The 25,389-nt window shown below is 33.2% G+C and overlaps 2 protein-coding genes and 1 non-coding gene across 3 annotated transcripts; 1 reads left to right on the forward strand and 2 right to left on the reverse strand.

Moving 5' to 3' along the window:
• The first annotated feature begins 4,732 nt into the window (after nt 1–4,732).
• Nucleotides 4,733–5,925, forward strand: LOC130812878 (uncharacterized). The gene has a single exon (XM_057678511.1). It carries the CDS (start codon nt 4,847–4,849, stop codon nt 5,609–5,611), a length of 765 nt encoding a protein of 254 aa, XP_057534494.1. The 5' UTR covers nt 4,733–4,846; the 3' UTR covers nt 5,612–5,925.
• A 905-nt stretch (nt 5,926–6,830) lies between these two features.
• TRNAS-CGA (transfer RNA serine (anticodon CGA)) lies at nt 6,831–6,912 on the reverse strand. The gene has a single exon. It is a non-coding gene; the product is annotated as a tRNA-Ser (tRNA).
• Nucleotides 6,913–17,452: 10,540 nt separating this feature from the next.
• Nucleotides 17,453–25,366, reverse strand: LOC130813195 (gamma-interferon-responsive lysosomal thiol protein-like). The gene is made up of 5 exons (XM_057678956.1): nt 24,802–25,366; nt 24,615–24,680; nt 19,324–19,464; nt 17,996–18,088; nt 17,453–17,916 (listed from the first exon to the last, which is right to left on the reverse strand). The coding sequence occupies exons 1-5, from the start codon at nt 25,054–25,056 to the stop codon at nt 17,743–17,745; spliced, it is 729 nt and encodes a 242-aa protein (XP_057534939.1). The 5' UTR covers nt 25,057–25,366; the 3' UTR covers nt 17,453–17,742.
• Nucleotides 25,367–25,389: the final 23 nt, after the last annotated feature.

Raw genomic sequence — 25,389 nt, forward strand, 5'->3', positions numbered from 1 at the left:
TCAGGCCAAGTCACTGAATTTTAACCACTTAACATAAAATTCTGACTACCAAAATAATGCAAAAAAATAAATATTAAGGCTATAATTCACAATAGTGCTAACTTTAAGTCTATAATTCGTAATTTACTCTCATAAATTAATAAGAATAATTTTATTTTAATATTCTATTAGATTTCACATTATGTAAGTATTTTATTTTTTATATTTTTACTAGCTTCAATCAATTTTTTCCACATGCATCGTATTTCTGTGGTGATATTATTAAATGGAATAAGTAATGTCAATTTTTATTTACGGAAATATAATTTGCGTACATCTAATTTTTGTATAAATATTGCATGAGGAGTTAACACTTGTCATTACTAATTTCTCTTTTAGTACATGTAGTATAAATTAAGTTTTAATATACATTATAAAATTTAATTTTTTCGAATTGAGAAATAAGTTAACTTTTAAAATTCGTTAAGTTTCTTTAAAAATTTAAAAATATCTTTATAATGTAATAATATTAATTAGAAATACACAAATAATAACTAGTAATATATTTATGTATTATTTTTGTCATGCATTATATACAAGCATAAATTTATTTATAAACTGTTAAAATTGTTATATAAAGAGCTTAAATGTGAATAATTTTATTTTGCATTATATACATTATTTCAATTTTTTTTTGGAGTGATACAACAAAAAAATTAAATACAAGCATAAATTTATTTATAAACAGTCAAAATTATCATGCAAAAACATTTTTAAAAAATAACAAATAAAGCTTAAATTTCATACATTGTAAATTTAGAATTGTAAAAAATTACCACTTTAAAATACATTCAAGTTGGAATTAAGTCATTGACGTAAATAACAAGTAGATTAATTTGATTTAATCAACTTTAAGAAAAAAGAAAATATTGACATTAATAATTCAATATATTCTTCATTTACTGAAGATTAACACAATTTAGAGTTTTCCTAAATAATGTCATATTGTATGTGCCCATTAATAATGCACACAACTTAAATAAAAACGATGTTCTAATTTTAAAATTAAAATGGATGTCGTGAAACTTAAATTCTGCGTTTTCGTTGATCAAAGGATGTTATATAGAAGATGTCATTCAGGATATTTACGTACATTTTTAACGGACATTATAAACATTAAGTTAAATTATTTAAGAATAACAAAGTGTTGAATTTATTATTAATGTATAGACAATAATAAGATTGATAGTGTCCATTTTTTTCTAAAACATATGCTCTTTGATATAAATTATGATTCGTATTATGTATGAATTTAATCCCTTCTAAGTTTAACTAAAAATAACACTTTTTCGTTGTTTTTTACTCGTATCAAAATAATTTTTTTACACGGTCAAATGTGTTATACTCGTAACTAAAATTTTAAAATTTAATAATTGTGAAACTATACGACAAGACGGATGATATAAAAATCTCACATGACTATATAATTTTTTTCACATAAGTGCCATAATATGTAAAATATCATAGAATAATAAATATTATAAAAATTGGTTTGAGATCAGTAAAAAAACAAAGAAAGTATTACAATTTAACATAATTTAAAGTCTAAACATAACATTTAACAAGAGATGAAAATGAGAAGGTTTTAGTAAATAATAGTAATTTGTAAAGTTAACAAATCACACTAGATTTTAATAGGATGAGACTTTTATGATTTTAATTTACTTTTTTTTTATTTTGTTTATTTTATTACTAAATATATACGCATGCTTTACACGGACATTGAAAAATTATTCTTGATTTAATTACATACTTGTATAAAAAAATTTGTAAAATTATATATTTTTTATATATGAAGGTTATTGGGTAATCTTTTAAACATTATAATTTTTCTTATAATATTTTTATTATTATTATTATTGATCATGAGCTTCATTCACATATTTATATTATATTTTAATTTCATTGATACTTTTCTCTCATTTTTCAATTGGATATATGTTTTTACTATTTTTACAAATAACAGTTATTGATTAGGAATTATTAAATGAAAACTACTCTATTTTTTTTTATTACAGGGTAGTAAGTAGGCTAGGTAAAATCCTAACACATTAATTATTTTAAGAAAGTAGTAAATATTTCAATCGAGACAAAGATCGGATTCAAATTTACTTTAACTAGATAGATTCCCGTGTAAAAGACGGATGCAATAAATGTTTACTTATATGAATATAATAAAATTAATTTTGTAAATATAATCTTTCAATCTTTGTATTTGTTATAATAATATGATTGACAAAACGAGGAAATAATTTATTACACAATTATATTAAAACATATATGTGAAAAATAGACAAAAAATTACCATCAATCAAAGTAAGTGTATTTGTAAAGTATTAGTCACAAGTAATTCTGGCAGAAAATCGTCTGCAAAAATTAGATTAGTGCTAATCTGGGAGGAATTAATAAGATTATAAGGTAATCTGACAACATTCATCTGGGATGATTAAAGAAGCATTGAACGTGCATTAGTAGTATTAGTGCATGAGAAAGTCACGTGCGATTGGAAGACACTTGTCCATTATAGAATGACACATGTTAATAGAAGAAGCAAAGAGTGCCATATAAAATAAAGGAAAAATCACCAAAATAAAGAGGAACTTGACACGTCCAAGACAATAACAGTGGCATGCAAAAGAATTTTGGGAATTGATGAAATAACAAAAAAACATTGTACATAAACAATGATGGAATATAAATACACAGGAAGAAGCACATAAATGAGGTAGCTAATTGCTACTATAAAAAGAGATACAAAGAACTCTAAGTAATTTATTAGTAAGGAATTATTACATCTGATTTTCAAGGACCCACGTTGATTTTCAGAAGAACATTAATAGCACAATCATAAATCTAAGAGAGTAATTACAATTGTTCTAACTAATCTACAAAAGAATATATTTGTCAGATATTAATCACAAAGACCTCACGTCCAAACAAGTCCTAAATAGTAGTCCACCTTGCAGTTACAGTGCTCCTGAAAGGACCTATTAGTCAATTTGTCTCAGACTGATACTGACTTGGGCGTCGGAGTGGGTCTCCGGGCCCTTCTAACCCCTTGTTGCATTTTATAGGAATAGTAAACAACCATCTTCTCCATAGATCTTACTGCATAGGTTGGCAAGATAACAAAGATAGGCTTCCACCAACACTTAACTTTTGATTAATTACAAATTAGGAGATTAAGCTCTTAACTAATTGTCCTACAAAACTAAATAGGAACGATAATTATCGTTAAGCTATATTATATTGATGAATTCACCCAAGTAAGTTAAGAAATGTTCGTCAATAGATTTTATTAAATTTTAATTACTACAATTTTAAGATGCAATAGAAAACTTTGTTTATAATAAAAAAATTATTCTTTTGTCTATGATCTCATCAATGAAAGATTTTAGATTTTCCATTAATATATTATATTTTAATCTAATTTGTATATTTTTATCATGTATAATTATAAAATACTTTTAAAAGAATAATAAAATATATAAATTGAATATTATTTTTGAGCTTAAGACTTACGAATCTGTATATGATAATAGGAAATTAAATTATTTTATTTTTGTCTTTTTATTGTTGGATCACTTCTTAATGAAGCAAACTTTAACTTTATTTAAGATTTTGGATAAAAAAGTTAATAGGTTTATATACGGAAATATATTTATAGTCAATTAAAAAATATTATGTTTTTAAGAATAATTTGCGAATTACAGTCTTAAAGTTTAGTAGTTTCGTGAATTACGACCTCAATGTTTATTTTTTGCGAATTACAGCCACCAAAATATCAAAGTTTACAGGTTCATGTCAAAATATAGAATTTCGACCATTTTAGTAGTCGGAATTTTAGGTTGAGTGGTCGGAATTTTAGGTTGAGTGGTCGAAGTTCTGTGTTTGGCATGAACTTGTGAACTTTGATACTTTGGTGGCTATAATTCGCAAAAAATAAACATTAAAATTGTAATTTGCAAAAGTGCTAAAATTTAATGTTGTGATTCGTAAATTATTCTATTTTTAATGACTTAATTATTTCTTTAAATATCAAATCAATCATTAAAAGTTTTCATGTCTACAATAGAAAAAAGACGAATTTTTTTTAATGAAAACATGTCACATGTCCTAAGTCGTTTCTTCATTAATATATTTTATTGATTATTGATTATTGATACTTTTAGAGAAATTTCACGTGATAACTCTATGTTTTCGACTTTTCTACGTGATAGACAAGTTCTTTTTGAATCCGCATGTTGACCTCGAACAATTAAATTTTTCATGTAGTATACAAAAGGTTAACTTATTTGTTAAATTAAGTATTCATTTTAAACGATTATTTGAAAAACATGTTTATAAGGGTGATTGTAACGTTGGTTTTCACGAAAAAAAATCGTTATAATGATTAATTACAAAGTAAATTTAACAAAATCTTTAATCTTTTGCTAGAAAAGTTAAAAATTTAAAATCACCATGCAAATAAAAAAAATATTTTATCTATCACGTAAAAAAGCTAAAAATTTTATACCACTATATGATTTTCTATACTTTTTACACCTGGAAAACTTCATGTTTTCGATCCGAAAAGGAGTATTGCAAAATTTTTTAAAGACGCGCCATATAATCGCGCGGGAATTTACCCGCCCATTATTTCCCGCCAAACGCCCCCCTTTTAACCCAGTCACGCCGTCTTATAAACACCATCCCAATACCTTAATTTATCACATCCCTAATTTCTCAATCTTACCATCACACATCCCCCCTTGCACACCTTCTGTTCGACAAAATTCCGCTCAGAAAATAAGCCCACCAATTTGCCATGGTAGTCCCTCTTAAACCTGGCAAATTCTACGGTAGCAGCCTTCCTCGCCCTAGGTTTTACACCAATGTCATGTACAGCGATGAGCGGGTCGATCCACCGACCCCGGTTTTCGATCCGTTGATGTCTTGGGCTGGGGAGGCTCATTGGTCTATGGGTGGTCTTAGCTTCAATCGCCTTCGTCTTCAAGGGAAGATTGAAGGTAATGTAAACAAGTTAAAGAAGGAAAGAGAAATTTCCTTGAAGAAGAAGTTAAAGAACTCACCACCCGTCAATAAACTGAACAAAAAGTCTGGGTATCGGGCTGATTCACCCCCGCCTGCTCCGATCTCAAAGAAGAGACGAAAGAGGACTAAAATGGCGGATATAGATGAAGATGAGGAAGAAGATCTGGACGAGGAGATTGAAATCGAGAAGATTAATGAAGAGGTAAAGAAAAATAATGGGTTAAAGAAGAGAAGAAGGCTAGTTAGGAAGCTTGGAGATGACTTTGAGTTGGTGGCTGAATCAAATCAGAGGAGCCCATTGAAGGATCTGAGCAATGGAGGTCCCTCCAATGGTGTTGCGTTACGGACTCGTAGCCGCGCCTCAATCGAGCGAATGGATGAAGATGAAGGTGTTAATAATGGTGGAAAGAACTCAAACTCAAAGGGTAAGAAAAATGGTGCTGAAAATGGTAAAGCCGAGAAAATCAAAGAGAAAAATATGTCAGTTTCTCCAAATGGTTCAAGGAGTTCTCCTAGATTGAAGCAGAAATCAGTTTGAATTGAATATTTGGTTAATGGTTTGTTTGGATGATTGGAAGCTCCAAATAAAATGTTTTAGATTGTTGTTTATATTAGTATTAGGCAAAAGTGTTTTGATGTTCTTGCTATGAGTATGATCTGAAATGAAAAGTGGGATTTTATGATATGCATTGAGAATTGATGGTTATTTAGTAATTAGTTAATACTTGTCCTGTTATAATCTTGAGTTATACTTGTCCTGTTCTAATCTTGCAAATTGATGAATTTTATATTTTATGATATGCAAAAACATGTTTCAATAGATGAAACTCAATTGGAACTTGACTTGTAAAATGTGTTAAGGACATCTAGCCAATTGTTGATCTATATAGGGGTCTTTGAGGGTGGGCGATGCGATTAATATTATATAACTCTTTTTTTTTATCATACATAAAAACTTAATAAAAAAATATTAATTTTATTAATTTATAAAATAAATATTTTAACTATAAATAAGTTACAAAATAAAAATTTTACATAAAGCAATTAAATTTTTTAAGATAGCTCTAAGGCTATAATAATTTGTGACATAATCATTTAATAAAACCCATTCATATAAGCATATTCACGAGGCACTATAGGATTAATTTGTGACTTGTGAGTAGTGTAGCAAAAAATTTGTTATTGAAACCAGAAAAAAAAAACAAAAACATTATTGTACCATCAATGTAAGTACCTCAAATCGATTTGATAAAAGATAACAAATTTACTTTTTTTTGCCTTATAAAGTCATATCATCTTATAGCTCTTTATCTCTTTTTGTACTTTTATTTTTATTTTTAGTTATTTGTACATATTTTAGTTATTTTATTTGTAAGTTGCAGTTTTCTCTCTCTTTAAAGACCTTTTTCGAGTAGAGGAACTCTTTAATCGCACTCTTTTCTATAGATACGAACTACTATTGTTTTATACTCCCTGAACTCTGAGCATAATTGTTTGAAAAAGATACACCGAATATAATAATCATAAAGTGATATTATCCAAGAAGGGAGAGATTAATCCCCAATACTAAAATAGACATACCATCAAATACTACAAGCCATATTAAGTAAATATTATTCAAACTTGATTAGTTTATCATCGATTTCACTCGTTGTCCACCTCTTCCTCGTCATATATTGGATTAATTATACAGGCACCCATGATGGATGATAAGAATACGTCTTGATTTGATTTAAGGAAAAAACAAGGCAAAACAACGTCGACAACAGGATTCGAACCTGTGCAGGCAAAGCCCAACAGATTTCGAGTCTGTCCCCTTAACCACTCGGACATATCGACTAATTGTAACATGAATTATCAGATTTATAATTTGTTTGGACGGGACAAATTCTTATGATGTTCCTTATAACAATGGAGGAACGATTAGATTATTGTACCTTCTATACATTTTCTACAACATAATCAAATGTTAAACTGTCAAATATTGTTGGATTTATCAATTTCTTTCAGATAAGTTGATATTTATTTATTAGTGAAATTATTAAAATTTAGAAAATTTTACTCCTTCATTCTACTCATATAGCAATGAGTTGCTATTTTGATTCATCCCTTTTCATTTGCATCAATTATATTTTTGCATTTATATATTTTATCTCTCTTTAAATTCCATCATTACAATTCACACTCTTTCTCTTCATATTATTACCAAATATCCATTTTTTTAATAAAAACACCATATTTCTCATTGTTACAAATTTATTGAGATAAAGTATAGCCGTTAAATGTCACTCGAATCGAATATTCAAACCAGAATTGAAAGTTATCTGATCCAAATATGTGTTATTTTTTAGGTTTATGGAAGAATGATGAAGATATATGATTTATCTCTCATGCCTTTGATACGAACTGGACCACATAGATATATAAGCAAAAGTTCACAAGGTGTAGAAGTACTTACGGCCATATTCGATTTAAAGAAGCTTCTAACATGTTTACCTTTTATGTAAGCATTACAAGTTGACTCATGTTTATGTGCTAAGGAGGGAAGTTTTAATTAACTCTTTATTTTCAAACTTGTGCATAGTATGCATATTTAGGTGACCAAGTTTTCTGTGCCCTAACTTTGGATTATCTGTAAAAGCTTTGAGACATTTGAAGTTTTCTATTGCAATTTCGTTAGTTCATAAACCATATACATTATTACATCTAAAAGCATTAAGAGATATATTACTAGCATTAGAATTTTAACAATGCATTTTTCATGATTAAATATAACTTGATTTCTTATGTCACACAATTTAGAGATACTCAATAAATTGAAATTTAGACAAACACTAAATATAAGTTATCGATAATTTAGATGGATCTTTAACTACCGTTCCAATACCTAAAAGTTTGCACTTACCTTTATCTCCAAGCGTTATAAACCATCAGAGGCGGAGCAAAAATTTTAGAGGTCTTATTTATTTTTGCGATTTATTTTGAAATGAGGCCCTTTATTATATCAAAAGATAAAAAATTTTCCTCTTTAAGAAAATTAATTCAAGATAAAATATATTATAACATTATATTCTAAAATTACTTCAAATATAAAAAATGTTTACAAACAAATCACTTGAAAAGTATTGCTCAGAACTGGGCTTGAATAACACCTTTTAATATATGAGACCCCTTATTCATGGGGGCCATAGGCGGTCGGCTACTCGAAATGGACTTAGAACCAGCACTGTAAACCACTGTATTTGTAACACCTCTGAATTTCCAACCCCTTAAACGAAACCAAAATCTTGAACGACAGGAGGAAATTCGGGTGTTACATAAAAAGAAAAGGAAAAGAATTTAAATAAACGTTAAAGATTAACTTTAAAGAGGTGAGTGAGTGGAAAATTCGGCAGCATCTCCACTGAAATTGAGAATATAATGTAGATCGATAAATAGAGTAATTCAACTAAACTAATCGAAGGTATCAATTCACCAATTCCAACACGGATCGTGGTTCTAGTGTTAACGCATCAGTTTTAACGGATACAAAAGAACTATTCTTACGATCATACATCCAGAAACTACGCAGCGGACTATAACTTTACAAGGAATCACATGGCTCCAAAAAAAGTAATTATACAACCCAAAACTTAACAAATAATATAAGAGCTACAACGTCAAGCTAATCGTATAGCATTTGCTATAATCGTACTCCACTCTTTCCCTAATGCCAAGCAAAAGAAGCTCCTATACCTGTTACACCAAGCTATGATCCTCCTGCTGTTCAATATGATGATCATAGTCAAATGTATCATAGCAGGAACATCATAGAAAGTCATGAACAAACAACAACAAACACATACACGTCAATAATAAATGAACTTATAACAATTAGAATATATTCGTATATAAAAGAAAATTTATTAAAATTAATTCAAAAATAATTTAATATAATTGTAAAAACTTTAAAAGTTATTAAAATATTAAATAATTACGTTATTAAAATCTCGGGGTGTTGTATGATTTCAACAAATAAATAGGTTTGCCACTCATGTGTCGTGAGCGTTCTATTACGAGTAGACCTTTAAAGCCTCCAAGCATCAAACATGGAGCAATGAAGCATCGTTCCCATACAAGTGTCCTCAAATAAAAAGGTTGTTCTACACTAAAAGAAGAGCTGTAAACAAAAAAAAAGGTTTTAGAATGCTCTGGAATCTCTATAGTGGTTTAGAAGACCCAAGAAACTAGATCGTTTCGAAAATATCTGCCTCGGTCTAAAATGTTTTAGAAGAGACTAAAACATTCCGAAAACTTGTGGGACTATCTAAAATATCCAAGGCATATGTACAAACCAACTTGAGTGAATTGAAAATTTCTCTTAGTCAATCTTATGTCTCTTCTCTTGCTATATTAATATTCCTTCTCTCTCCTACTTTTTGGGCTAGAGTTGGTGAGAACTAAGGCACTTGGAGTTGCGATGTGCCAACGAGGGGTGCATAACAAACTTAACGAGACTTAGCTTGGTGCATCAAAGTGCTACGCTAGGGGACATAACTAAGCTCAATTCTACGTCTTAGGACGTAACCTTTAGGGTTAGTACATGGTATTAGAATATTAGAATATCTTAGAATAATATATTTTTATTTCTTGCATATTTTGTATAATCTTTGTGATTATGTAGAATATTAGGAAAAATGTTTAGTTTCCTAAAGTATAGTCGTAATCTTGTATATATTAACATTGATATCATATATATTAACATTGATCTCAATGAGAAAGGCAACCCGAGTCATTCTTACATGGTATCAAAAGCTTCGGTTTTTGATCCCGACTCTCCCTTTCCTTCTCCTTGCAGCCGGCCAGCACTCTTAAAGCTGCCGCCATTTTTTTTTCTTTTGTTCCTTCATTTCATTAGTCTTGCTTCTCCATGGCCTCTCCCACCAAAATTCATCCCGCTACCTTGATTACTAACATTAAAACAAGTATTCCAAACTTAATGAAGATGGTTCCAATTTCCATACTTGGGTCACTTTATTCAAGCTTCATTGCCGAGCTCACCTTGTGGATTCTCATATTCTTCCCGATGACTCCTCTAAAGCTTTAGTTCCTAAAGATCCTGATTGGCAATGTCTTGATGACATTGTTCGCACATGGATTTATGGCTCTATTAGTCCCTCTCTCCTTCAATCTATAGTTCATCCCGATGATTGTGCTTTTGATGCTTGGACTCGTCTTGAGAACAATTTCCAAAATAATAAGACATCTCGAATCCTTCATCTTGAATCTCAATTTGATGACATTTCTCTATCCACTTTTTCCAATGTAAAGTCTTATTGCAATGAACTTGAAAGTATTGCCACTTCTCTTAATAATCCCGATACTTCCATCACCGACAATCGATTGGCTCTTCAAGTTCTTCATGGGTTGACTTCGAAGTACAAAACTTTTCGGTCTTTGGTTCAACATATGAATCCTATTCCCTCTTTTGATACTCTTCGTTCTATGTTGGAATTGGAAGAACGCTCTATTCATAAGCATACTTCTCCCGCTCAAGATTCGGCTCTTATTACTTCAAACAAAGGTACTTTTTCTGAAAATTCCGCTCCGTTTAACAACCGCGACCCTTCCCACCACCGTGGTGGCCCCCGCCACTCTCGTCGTGGTGGCCGGACCCACCGTGGCAGCCACCATGGCTTCATCAGTGGATATGGCCGCTGGCAACAGCACCATCCCAGGCCTACTACTTTCAACTACTCTCGGCCCAACAGTAACTATTCTAGCCTAATTCCATCTCCTTCTTCTTCTTCTTATGGGTGGCCTTCTTGGGCCAGACATCCTTGGGCCCAGACTGATGCCCCCTTTCCCACTACATCTTGGGCTCTTCCTTCTTCAAACAATGGATATTCTGATGGTATTCTTGGTCCACGTCCGGCACAAAGTTATCACACCGGGACTAATGCTTCCTCGAATTATATTCCTACGGACATCGATCATGCCATGAACACTCTTTCTTTGTCTACTCCGGATGAGCAATTTTATATGGATACCGGTGCCACATCCCACATAACTCGTTCTCAAGGTACTCTTCTTCCTTATTTTCCTTTAAAGCATCAATTCAATAATGCTATTGTTGTCGTTAATGGTAATTTAATTCCAGTTCTTGGTCACGGGCATATTTCGTTTCCTTCTTCCCAAAAATCCTTACCCTCAAAAATGTCTTACATGCACCTAAACTTATTAAAAATCTCATTTCTGTTCGAAAATTCACTCATGATAATATGGTTTTCGTTGAATTTGATCATTTTGGATTTTCTGTGAAGGATTTGGCCACGGGGAGCATCGTTCTGAGATCTAATAACACAGGTGATCTTTATCCTTTTCCATCCGCACATGGAGCTACTCCTTCATCCTCCACATCATCGGCTTTTTCCGTTTTTTCTTCTAGCATTTGGCATTCCCGTTTTGGACATCCGGGTAATGCGGTTTTAAATTCCTTGTATTCTTCTCGTTTAATTAAATGTAATAAAGATCCTCATTTTGTTTGTCATTCTTGTCCTTTAGGGAAACACATTCAATTACATTTTGTTAATTCTTTGACCATGAGTTCTAAACCTTTTGATATTATTCAGTGATTTGTGGACATCCCCTATTTCTAGTCCATCGGGATATAAATATTATGTTCTTTTTCTTGATAATTATACTAATTTTTTGTGGACTTTTCCTTTATATCGCAAATCTCAAGTTTATGATGTGTTTGTGAATTTCCATATTTTTGTTAACACCCAATTTGAGCTTAATATAAAATCTTTCCAATGCGATAACGGGGTGAATTTGACAATAATATGTTTCGTCAATTTTGTACTAGCCGAGGCATCTCACTTCGTTTTTCTTGTCCTTACACATCCTCACAAAATGGCAAATCCGAACGCAAAATTCGCTCCATCAATAACATCATTCGCACTCTTTTGTGTCATGCCTCTCTTCCTCCGTCTTTTTGGCCTCACGCCTTAAACACGCCACTTATCTCCTCAATATTCTTCCTTCTAAACTTCTTGGTAATCTCACTCCTACTCATGTTCTATATCGTAAGTCTCCTACAAATACTCATTTACGGGTTTTTGGGTGTTTATGTTTTTCTTTTTTTTCCTCTACTACTATCCACAAACTTCAACCACGCTCCGCTTCATGTGTCTTTTTAGGATATCCCTCTTCTTATAGGGGTTACAAGTGCTATGATCTCTCATCCCGTAAAATCATTATATCTCGGCATGTTCTATTTGATGAGACCACCTTTCCTTTTTCTAAATCACCTTCCTCATCTTCCCCAAACTATCAATTTTTAGATGATAATATTCACCTTCAATTGCTTAAAACAGCCCCTCCACATCCTTCTGGGCCTATCCCATCTTTCAGCCCAACGTATGCTTCCCCCTCCCTCTGCCAGCCTTGTTCAGCTCCTGGGCCTCTCTCTCTATCCGGCCCAGCTACCCTTCCTCAATCTCCATCCTCCCCCTCCTCTACTGGGCATGCCTCCAGCAGCCCAGTCCTACTCCAGTCCCCTCTTCTTTCTCTCTCTCCTACTGGGCCTACCCCAATCAACCCAGCCCCAACCAGCCTAGCCCCAATCCAGTACTCTCCCTCCTCACCACCCTCAACTAGGCCTGCCTCACGCAGCCCAGTCCACCCACCCCTTTCTTCCTCCCCCTTCTCTATTGGGCCTGCCTCACGCAGCCTAATCATCCAACCTCCTCCTTCTTTATCTTCCAACTCTTCATCCTCCCCAGCCGGTATAACTACGCGAAGTAAACTGAAAGTTAGCTATGAAAGAGGAATTTGATGCCTTAATTGAGAATCATACTTGGAATTTGGTTCCGCGTCCTTCTAATGCTAATATCATTCGGTCTTTGTGGGTGTTTTGTGTCAAGACCAAGTCCGATGGCTCTTTTAAGCGCTATAAAGCGCGTCTTGTTGGTGATGGTAAATCTCAAAGGGAAGGCATTGATTGTGATGAGACTTTTAGTCCAGTTGTGAAACCTGCTTCTATTCGCATTGTTTTAAGTATTGCTCTTTCCAGGTCTTGGTCTATTCATCAGCTTGATGTTAAGAATGCTTTTTACATGGTCACTTGACTGAGACTGTTTACATGCATCAGCCTCTGGGTTTTCGTGATCCTACTCGTCCTGATCATGCTTTTCTTCTTCGTAAGTCTCTTTGTGGTCTCAAACAGGCTCCTCGTGCTTGGTACCACCGGTTTGCCACTTTTGCGACAACTATTAGATTTTCTAACAACATTTCTGATAATTCCATTTTTGTTTATTGTCATGGCTCTGATATTGCTTATCTGCTGTTATATGTGGACGATATTATTCTTACAGCTTCTTCTGATTCACACCGTGAGTCCCTTATGTCCAAACTTAGCTCTGAGTTTGCCATGAAGGAGTTGGGTCCTCTTAATTATTTCTTGGGTATTGCTATTAATCGTACTTCTACGAGCCTCTTTTCTCTCAACAACGGTATGCCTTGAAATTCTTGAAAATGCTGGCATGTCTCAATGTACTCCTGTTGCTACCTCCGGCAAACTTTGTGCTAATGCTGGTTCTTCTTGTGAAGATCTTACCTTGTATCGTAGCCTAGCTGGTGCTTTGCAGTATCTTACTTTTACCTGCCCAGATATTTCATATGCTGTTAAGCAAGTTTTCCTTTATATGCATGATCCTCGCATTGAACATATGGCTGCTATACACCGCATTCTTCGCTATGTCAAGGGTACTCTTCACTATGGTCTGCAATTATATCGTTCTAATATTTCGACTCTTTTGTCTTATACCGATGCTGATTGGGGTGGCTGTCCTAACACTCGTCGCTCCACTTCTGGTTACTGTGTTTTTCTGGGAGATAATTTAATTTTCTGGTCCGCTAAACGACAACCTACTGTTTCCAAGTCTAGTGCTGAAGCTGAATATCGTGGTGTTGCTAATGTTGTTTCTGAAACTTGCTGGATTCGCAATTTACGTCTTGAGCTGCACTGTCCTATTACCACAGCTACCCTTGTCTATTGCGACAAACTTAGTACCGTCTATTTTGCTGGTAATCCAGTCCATCATCAGCGCATTAAGCATATTGAGATCGACATTCACTTTGTTCGTGAAAAAGTTAAACGTTGTGATGTTCGGGTACTTCATGTTCCATCTCGTTATCAGATTGCTGACATTTTCACCAAAGGCCTTCCTCAAGTATTATTTGATGATTTTCGTTCCAGTCTCAGTGTCTCTAAACCTTCCGATTCGACTGCGGGGGTGTATTAGAATATTAGAATATCTTAGAATAATATCTTTTGATTTCTTGCATATTTTGTATAATCTTTGTGATTATGTAGAATATTAGGAAAATATTTAGTTTTCTAAAGTGTAGTTGTAATCTTGTATATATTAACATTGATCTCAATGAAAAAGGCAACCCGAGTCATTCTTACACATGGGTGTGTTAAGTTCAAGTCTTGGGTAGTCTAGCACTTGGCTTGTGCTAGAAACTTGATCATCCGACACGAGGTTAAGTGTGTATGAAATTTGAAAAAGGCTGATTCGACTAGAATTGTCTAGTGGTGCATCTAGGCGTGATTGCTTTGTGAAGTGAGCCAAAGGATCAACATGTGACAATCTGCTATCAACTTTTGATTTCCTGCAAAAGAAAATTAACCTTTTTCCATTAACCATGTGACAAATTTAGGTTTATATTTGGGATGTACCATGTTGGAAGGTCTTGTTTCTTTAGGAATCTATATTTGCTTTACTCGTTCTCTAAGTAGTGTTGAAAAAGTATTTTTAATAATATGATGATCATTGCGCCAATAGGGACATGCAATCATTGTATGTCCTTTGTAATAATAAATGCACTTAGGCACATACTTTCTTTAAATTGTACTTTTAACAAAGGTGGTGGAAATTTATTAGTGCTAGTTGTTGTAATTAATTCTATTTTTGTTGGAGGACCACATTTGAGATCTTAGTATATATTAAAATTGTGATTTAAAATTAATAAACTTGGTTAAGGAGTTGCGTTGAATAGTACATTACGCTTCCAACCTTTTGGCTTCTATGTCAAGCGTAATAGGTTTTCGTTGCGATGCCAAAATGTTGTGTTTCAGATTATTATTTTACATTTTTAAGGTTTGATAGTGTTTTCAAAATTTGTTTGTCTGTTCTCATGTGTTTTGATGATTTTTAGTAATCCATTACTATTTTCTTCATATTTGCTTGAGGTTTCCTTTAGTTGAATATTTTCCGAGATTAAGGCTTTTCAATTTGAAGCATCAACTAAAACTTCTTTAGGACATAAATTTAAATACTTTAAAGTTACCTCTTCATTTTCATGATTCACCATTAGACATATAAGAGCTTGTCCTTCTTCTGCATCATATTCATTCAACGAATCTGAATCATATTATTTGGCCACTATAACTTATTTTCTCTTTTTTTTTGTTGAATTCTTTATTCTTTTTAGGAAAATTCTTTACAAGGTGATCGAAAACATCACATTCAAAGTATGTTAGTTTAGGATTTTTATTTTGCAAAAAAGATTTACCTTTACAATATTTTTTGTGAATTTTTTTTTTCTAATCTTAATAATTCATTTCAATCCTTTAGAGATAAGAGCAAATGAATCTTGTTTTATGACGAGGGATGTTCAACCTTCTTGGACTTTAGAGCAACATTCATCATGGATGGAATGACATCACCTTTGCCATCATCATAAAGAGTCAATCTCTGGTTGGTGAGTTTTTCAAGAGATCATCCAAAAGTAATGTTCAAAGATCTTGTACCTCTTCAATAGCAGTGATTTTAGGCCCCAATTTGGACTGAAGAAGACATCTTGAAATCTTTCTCAGTTTTTCAACATTTGAATACGTCTTTCCTAAGGAACTGAGCCATTTACTATCAAGGTGGAGCGTGTAAACATTTCATTGATATATTGTTTTGTTTCTTTTTGAACATTTCATATTGATGCACCAGAATATTAATTTTATTTCCCTTAACTTGACTTGTCCCTTCATAGATGATAAATTTATCCTATATTTCTTTGTCAGACAAGCAAGAAGAAATCCTATTGAATTCAATTCCATCACATATACAACATAGATGATTCATTTCTTAAAAGTTTTTAAAATAGCTTTTAAGTCCGTTGGCTTGAATTTGGATTCACTTGTTGGAACAACGTTGCCATTTGCATCGTTTTTCATTGGAACTTTAAGACCATATTTGATTATTTTTCAAAGTTTTATGTCTATCAATTACAAACATCTGCGTTAAGGTCTTCCAATGTGAGAAAGTGGTTTTGCAAAAGAGTGGAGGCCTTGTGAATGAGTGACTTGAGCAAAAAAATCTTCACCTATTAGATCCATAATAATCACTAGATTGTTGATCTTTAATATTAAAATCTGCTCTGTTACAATATAAAATTTCAATAAGAGACAAAAACTCTCTAAAGCGTAGTAAATAGAGAGTTTGTCCGGTTTTTAATTTTTCTTTCGAAAATCGTTTTAAAGGTTTGAAATTTGTTCTAAAGAAATTATTTCGTCTGTGACACATTGTGTGCGGAATAAAAGCATATAAAAATAAATTAGAAAAAAACACAAAATTGTTATCGAGGTTTAATTACAAATAGCCTAGTTTCCGCCTAGGGTTCTCTTAACCCATAAGATTCAACCCTTTTCTTTAATTCTTAAAACCTTAGAATACTAACAAAATAACTCACTATCTTCAACCCACACAAATATTCTTCCTCTCAATTAACAATTCCTTTAAAATGAAAGATAAAATTCAACTAGTAAAATAAAAACAACATTTTAATAAATGTTAAACTAGAAGCTTTAATAAACTAGATCTCTTACTTAATACAATGTGAAAACAGAACAAGATAATAAGAGACGTACAAAGAAGAGCTTCAGTGTCATTTCTGATAATGTTTGGGCCCTATGCGAAACATAAAAAAGGCCCTTATATAAGTAAAGTTTCAATTTCTTTTTTTTCTAACTATACATCATTTAATTTCTCTTTTTTTTCAATCACGTTAACATCAAACAAATATACAAATTTAAAATCATATAATGATAAGGTATCTATGCACAAACTAAGTTTTAATAATAAGAATTAACTCAATTAGGACCCTTTAATAAACTGAGATCTAGGTAGACAGATCATACTTGTGCCCCCTTAAGGTGACGGCAAGGAGAAAGACACACACTCAATATATACCAAAACAAATATGTTTTTGCAAAGAAATAGTTAAGTGACACACAATGCGTCTAAAAAGATACCTGCAACTAACAACAATTAAAAATGTAATTGAGTCATGATAGTAAAAATAAATAAAAAAACAAAAAAGCAAATAAATAATGAAATGCAAGCAAAATCTTCTGGTGATAATGAAATGCATACACTGAGATTTATACAAAAGCCTTGCTCTAGCTTAAAAAAAACCCACGTAACATTCACTAGACAAATATCGGTATGTATCCGAAATACTAAAGCGAGTAGAAAGGAGTTGAGAGAGAGCTTATAACAGACAACACGAAGTCATTATATATACGTACATTACATAACTCTAATGTCAATAACTCTAATATCATTAACTGACTCCCACCTAAGCAAAGTTTATGGGGTTAGATGTACGAAACCTTAAAGTCCCTTGCTAGTAGGACCAAACTTTCTCTACGAATAGTGTCTTGGCAGTTTGTTCTGGATAACAGACAGGGTGACGATCAGTCTTCTCTCTCAAAGCACTTGTAAAGGATGCTGTCTTGCAAGCACTAGGCAGAGGTCCCTTGTAAGCTTTGCAGACATAACTTATAAAGTCGTCATATTCCTAGATTTAGATAGAATTAGTCATTGTAGTTCTGGAACACTATATATCAGATGATGACAGTATCATTGATGATTCTCACCTCAAGAAGGGGTTCTCCATTCACCACCACCCAGGGCACGTATTCATGGGGAGGTTCAAGTGCAGCAGTAATAGCGCCATACTTTAGATCAAGCTGCATGAACTTAACTTAGTTAAAATCAGTCAAAACAGCATAAACCAGAAGGTATACAAATGAATTATTAGACTGAAAAAAGAAATCTTAAATATCAATGGCTACTGTAACTGGTAATTGGGACATCTAAACATTTTTGCCCAACTGGAAGAAGGGGGGAGAGCAATCAGCAGAGAGGTTGTACTTTGCAAGCCAATGGATTCTGGCATTTGTGCCTCGCGTTTTAGTGACCAAATATGTATGCCAGCTCAGAATTTGAGAAATATATCAATTACTAGCGTGGCCACTAGCCAGTGCAACAGCAGCAGACTAGGATTACTTTCCAATGTTTTACACCTCCATAAGGATATAACAGTCATCCCAATCTCCCTAACTATGTATATCCGTCTACCAGTTTCTCTTGCAATCCTTCCGAATAAGAGTTGCACCACTCTCACCCCCCAATTACTTGGCATTAGTATAATTGAATTATCAATCACAAGCCATTGCTATCACGACCTCAATCCTAACATAAGGTGCATCTGCCTATTGTTTACAGATGAAATGAGTACAACAAATGTTACTCATCCTACTAGCCAAAGTTAGAAATTTGTCTTTGTCACATACCATCTAGCAACTACAATAGCAGTCTATCTAGTATAACACTTTTTCAGATGAAAAGGAAGCCTCTACTCAACAAAATATAATAGTATACACGTATAACCTGTCCTAATACTTGAGACCAAAATGGAAGTAATATACTTCTCTTCCCAACATAATGACTAATAAAGCTGTTTTTCTAATTCTTAAAAGCATTAACTGAAGCACACGAGTATTAATTATTGTAGCTGTGTCAAGATAAGCCAACTAGGCGTGAAATCTAAACATTTCCTCCTTTTCGTGAGAATATATTATTTATGGACATGATAAAGGCAGAACTTGAGGTACAGCTTACAAAGCTCTACAGTTACACAGCAAGTTTGTTTGCAATCTTTCTATTATCAACTAGGTTAACAATCAATAGATGACAAGCACCTTATTTTGAGACAATAAGGACTGACACCTCCATAGTAGTTCATAATTCATGAAAAGACAATCAACTATATTTAACATAATGGTGTTTCTCCACAATAAACCAGTCCAAGTTGAAGGAAGCAAAATGTATGCTTGGCATCTGAAAACTGAAAACTTGCAAAACCTAAAAAGGGGTTTAATGTTTACACAATGTTAAAATTTAATCATAAAAGAAGGCTGACCTTGTTGCCATATTCACCCTGGTAGCAACCAAGAACAGGTTCTGGATCCAAACCCAACTCCCGGAAACAACTTTCCCATTGAAGGTGCTTCCCCTCATAAACCAGCGTCTCAACACAGAGTATAAAAGGAAAATGGTCATCCTGTAAGCGAGTTGCATTTGTGTCAAACATTAGTTGTTGAGTTGAATAAAGCACATCCATTATCCACACAACTACACACTCAAACAGTCGACCAAGTCAACACGAACCTTTACAAAATGATTAAGAAAGTCACAAAACAGATTCAATAATTTTCACAAAGAAACAATTTACAGCAATTAGCAAAGTGCATACAGAAATTCAAATGAAACTATCTGAAATGTAAGCATCTAAATGCATCCATCCATCCCAAAAATAGGGGGAAAACGCATCAATAAACATAAACCTCAGACTCAGGGTCAATTGACCCACTTAAATTGTTATATTCCATGAAAATATTTTTGATTTTGAAATATTTTTGTATGAAATTGACAATTAGCTCCCTTAAAAAGTTTATAATATCAGTATGACACTTTGTTAAATCTTCAAAATTTAGGTTCACTATATGAGCTTATCAGTTCTACAATTGAAGGTTCCGTATCTAGAATTAGTTCTAATGAAAGAAGCCTAACATACAAGATTGAGGCATTTGAGATTAGGACACATGAGTGAAAGGGGTTTATCCGAGTTGTCCAAGTAATCAAGCAGTTGGTTCTATGGAATTTTGTAAGAATTGTGTATTCGGTAAACAAAGAAGGGTTAGCTTCAAATAGGCCATACATAGGACAAAAGAAACACTTGATTATATCTATTCAGATTTGTGGGGTCCTTCAAGGTTGTCATCCATAGGTGGTTCTAGGTATTTACTTATGATCATTGATGATTACTGTAGGAAAGTATGGGTATTCTTTGAAAAGTAAGGATTAGCTCTTTGGGGAATTTAAATAATAGAAAACAATAATAGAGAAGAAAGTCAGAAAGCAATTAAAGAGATTGAGAACGGATAACAGGCTTGGATTTGTAAAAGAATAAGTTCACCAATTTTTGCAAAAAGATCGGTATTTTTCAACACAGGAGTTATGCAGGGAGACCTCAACAAATGGAGTGGTGGAAAGGATGAATAGAACTCTAGTAGATTAGGCTCGGTGTTACCATGTTAAGTTGTGTAAAAATTTGGAACCAAAGCGGTCAAGACGACGGCTTATTTGGTGAATAGATCATCTAACACCACTGTTGGGTTGAAAATGGCGGAAGAGATGCGGTTGGGTTCTCCCGTTGACAAATCCGAAATCATAATCTTTGGTTGTCCTATTTATGTTTATGTGAACAATGGAAAATTAGAGCCTCGTGTTAAGAAGTGTATGTTCTTGGGTTACATGAATGGGATCAAGGGATATAGATTGTGGGATTCTAGTGCATCAAGCGTTATCACAAGCCAAGATATTACTTTCAATGAGTCCTTATTTCTTCATGATGAGAGCTCGATTATGGGCGATAAAGGAAGTCGACACAATTGACATGAAAAGAGATAGCGGGGATGATACTTATGGGAAAGTTGTAGATGATGATCTTGATAGCGATGATAGTGTGACACCTCAAGTAGGTGCACTGGTGGAGACGTTCCTTCCTCTTACTTCTCTAGGAAGTCCACTAACTCTAGGAAGGAAAAATTGCATATCTTTCAAGACAAAGCATTGCATAAGGGAGACCTAAGAGACAAGTTAAGGCTCCCGTTCGTTTGGATTTTGAAGATGATGAAATAGGTTGGAACAATTAGATGTTAAGACTTCATTTTTGCATGGTGAGTTAGAAGAGGAAATTTACATGAGGCAAGCCGATGGCTAAGGGTAAAAAAGATCATGTTCGTTTGTTGAAAAAGTCATTAGATGATCTTAAGCAATCACCTCGACAAAATAATTGTATGATTGAACAAGACTTTGCAAGAAGTGAATATGATTGTTATGTTTACTTGAAAGAAGTGTGTAGTGGTTCTTTGTTATATCTTTTGCTCTATGTTGAACGTTGATGATATGCTTGTAGTAGCAAAAGACATGTTAGAGGTGAAACTGGTGAAGACTATGTTGAAGGGAAGAGTTTAAGATGAAAGACTTCGGGGATCAAAATGAAGTTTGCGCTTATCCTAAGAAAAGTACATTGAGAGAGTTTTGGAGCGATTTTAAATGACTCATGCAAAACCTATCTCAACTCCTTAGGCAATAGGCAATCCTAGCTCAAAGGAGGACAATGATTACACTTCATCGTTTCCATATATCAATGCGACGGGGATCATCATGTATGCAATGGTTTTTACTCAACTCGACAGAGCTCAAGTGGTTAGTATTGCAAGTAGATATATGTCAAATCTAAGTAAGACACATTGTCTTGCGAACCAGTGGATCCTTAGGTATTTGAGGGGTATCACATGTATAGAGTATGGTAGGAACAACATGGCTTGTATGGTTATGTGAATTCTGACTACGGTGGAGATCTTGATGAGAGGAAATCAACTTTGAAATATGTGTTTTATCTTGGAGGGTCGGCTATAAGTTAGAAGTCTAAGTTGCAAGGGGTTGGGATACTCATTGTGAGCAATTTCCCAAACTACCCGAACATATATTATTAGGGAATATATGTTTACAAAATTAATGGGAAAAAAAAAGATAATAAAAAATTAAACTCTCAGATTTCACAGCCATGGAAGAGAGAGAAAATAGAAAGAAAAAAAAGGAAGAAGATGAGTGCCCTGAAGAAAAGAAAAGGAAATCGAGTTACAGCAAGTTTTCTTTCTCTTCTTTTTTCTCTTTATTTTCTTCCGTACTTCTTCTAGGATTTACTTTATCAACTTCCCATATTTTATTTTTCTCTTCTTGCCATCAGCGATTCAAGTTGTGATTCCGGACGACTCCGGTACAGAGAACCGGAGATCGGTGCTCCGAGCCGCGTTTCGCGATTCTATGAGATGAAGTATGGGTTTGAATGAGTTTTGTGTATGAAAATAAGTAAATGTTTACAGCAAAACAAAATCCATGAAGATAGGTAAATATGAAAACAATTATTGAGAAAATTATGCTTTTTTTCTAAGAACGCTAATATGAGATTCATAACGCTACCTTGATTAACTTATACAAACAACTACCAAACCACAAAAAGCTATTTGAATCGCTAGTTTGCCGAAGACAATTTTTTTTTCCATGTAAAATAGTGTTTCATCATAATTAAACCACTAAAAGCTACTTAAATGGCTATGCTGAACATGTCCATAGTAGTATAGTAAAATATTGAATTAATCAACTAAGTAAGATGATATAGCGCTTTCTATTTGTGAAGCACCATATAGAATTCAATCAACTGAAATAGACTTCTTTGTCATTACAAGAGTTAGGCACTTACTGATATACATCCCAGATCCGACTCCCACCCCTATATGGATGGGAGTCACTCCGGAGTAATAGGGCAATCAAATGCATTTCAAATCATCAAATGCCAGACAAATTTGTACAAAATTACAATTAAATCAAAGTGAATGAGATTTAAGAAGACAAAAATGAGAATTTTTAGTTCTGGTAGAAAATCATAGTGCGGAATTTGGTTAGGGTTTAGTTTGGAGAATACTTGATTTGTATTATTCATAATTAGAGGAAAAACACCCCATTTTATACAAAAGCTCAAGAACTTAAACATAAAATTTAAAATAACACAATATCTTAAATTCTTAAAATAGAGGGATAATATTCTGACACAATATTTCCTAAAATAAAGAGATAATATAATATCAGAGTTTATTTTGTTTCTTATTTTTCTACACTTCCCTTAGAGTTTGGTCTCAGGATAACTGAAATCAAACTTGTAAAAATTTTCTTCAACGCTTTTGATCCAATTGCCTTTAATAGAAGGTCTACTAGTTGATCTTTTGATTTTACAAAGTTTATTTTGATAATCTCTTCGGCAAATTCTTTATAATTGATTTTCCATTCTTCGGGTTTAGGTAAAAAGATCAAGAAACAAATTGAGCTGATTTATTTTATTATTTGGGTCAAAATTTTGGACTTACGATTTTGTCCTCCACATCAATTTAGATTTCCATAATCAAAATTTCTTACTTGCCCCAATTATTCCCAACCCCGTTTCTCTCCCCATAACTTTCAGTTGCTTTTTCTCATCTCCTTCTAACATCAATTTTTTTTTCTTTCCCTTTTACCATTGTTCTCTGAATTCCGGTGAGGGTCATTATCACTTGAGTTCGATTTTGAATCTGGGCTTTCCAGGTTTGCTTGTCTTGAATTTTCTGGGTTTGTTTTTAAATCTCTGTTTTGACTTTCTGAGGGATTAAATCCTAATGATTTCTTTTTTACCATACTTCTCCCCCTCGCGACCTGACGCTGAATGGTCTCATCAACGGGAGGTAATGGAATGGGTCCAAGAATGATGTGGATTCTTGTCCATAATCTCGAGCGGAGGTAGTGTAGTCAAGAAAATATTTTACAAGGTCGCGGTCGATATTGTTGATGATCCACGAGATCACCATACAATCATTTTGGACCCACTGTGGATTTGTAGTGGATGGAGAAATGGGAGTGATATGCTTGAGCCTCCCCTGATCACCAATTTTTGTTTTCATTTGTTTAAACCACGTGGTGTAATTTTAGTAGTTTAGTTTTTCAATTTGGATTGGTTGTTCAAGTTTTTGGTTATTTTTTTGAAAAACTTGGAGCAATTGTTCCATTTGTGCCATGGAAATCATGGTCCTGGTTTGGTTTTGTTTTAATTTGGTTTGGTTTGATTGGTTTTGGTTTTGATTTGGTTTTTGCTTGGATCGATTTTGGTCGATTATGATCAATGCTAAAATACCGATATAGTTTTTCTATCTAGGAAAACCTTACGGTACTGATACCATGTAGAAAATCATAATGCGGAATTTGGTTAGGGTTTAGTCTGGTAAATACTTGGTTTGTATTATTCATAATTAGAGGAAAAACACCCCTACTTATATAAAAATTCAAGAGCTTAAACATAGAAATTAAAATAACACAATATCTTAAATTTATTAAATAGAAGGATAATATTCTAACAATATCAGAGTTTATTTTGTTACTTATTTTCATACGCTTCAATTACCTAAAGGATCAAAAATTCAATTTACTACGATTGTCAGATTTTCTTTAAAGACTAAAACTGGAACCGTCACATTTAGATCCAAATTCATAGGATAAAACAGGAGTACTTCACTTCAAGCATAAAACTGAAACGAATATAGAAGAGAAGTAGAACTTTACCAATTTAGGCCAAGCATCAATGGCACAAGCTTCAACAGTATTAAGCATACATTCAGCAGGACCATGCTGAAATAAAATCAACAATCACAAGCAATAAACCGATCTTAAATTACTTCAATCTTAAAAGTAATCAACCAATCTTCATCATTTACCAAAAATCAATACAGAAAAATGCGATGTAAAAAACCTGGCAAATGAATGTAGTATTGGAAGTAAGCTTAGCATTTCCCCAAGGAAAAAGTCGAAGGTCAACGATGTCGATCAATCCATTCATGAAGATGGTGGAGAGGTCATTGACAATGAAATCGGAACAATACGGACACAAACTTTCGTAATATAAATCTAGTGATACTTTTTGTGCCGAATTTGAAGTTGCTAGTCTCCATTGAAGGATCGTGGTGATCGCGAGGAGAGTGAGGATTCGCCGCAAAACGGGTGCCATTATTAAGAAAAGAGGAATAGACTACTATTACTGAAATTAATGTATTCTTAATTATATCTGGTGTTTTGTGAATATAGAGGTGGAGAGGTGGCAGTGTGAGAATCTTTCAGATTTTTTGGGCCATCTGTAATTGTAAATTGTAATTTGAGGACAAGGGCAGAGGTGTTTGGTAAGTAGAATAAAATGTGTGGGAATTTTTATCCCAAAAATCAATATTTGATACTTTGTCTGGTTTTTAATATTTCTTTTCACAAAATATCACTATCTATAATAATTCAGAAAAGTGATTAAGGAACAAAAATACAGAATGGAAATGAGATTAGACCTTCTTAA

The sequence above is a fragment of the Amaranthus tricolor genome, chromosome 5 (genome assembly GCF_026212465.1).
Source record: "Amaranthus tricolor cultivar Red isolate AtriRed21 chromosome 5, ASM2621246v1, whole genome shotgun sequence".
Classification (NCBI taxonomy): Eukaryota; Viridiplantae; Streptophyta; class Magnoliopsida; order Caryophyllales; family Amaranthaceae; genus Amaranthus; species Amaranthus tricolor.

Bases quoted from the DNA above. Each gene is read 5' to 3' on its own strand.
- LOC130812878 (XM_057678511.1), top strand. From the start codon at position 4,847: ATGGTAGTCCCTCTTAAACCTGGCAAATTCTACGGTAGCAGCCTTCCT.
- LOC130813195 (XM_057678956.1), bottom strand. From the start codon at position 25,056: ATGGCACCCGTTTTGCGGCGAATCCTCACTCTCCTCGCGATCACCACG. The intron at 19,465-24,614 runs GTAAAGTTCTAC...ACTCGCTTACAG, and splicing joins TTGATGCTTGGCCTAAATTG to GATGACCATTTTCCTTTTAT. The intron at 17,917-17,995 runs GTGAGAATCATC...ATCTAAATCTAG, and splicing joins ATGGAGAACCCCTTCTTGAG to GAATATGACGACTTTATAAG.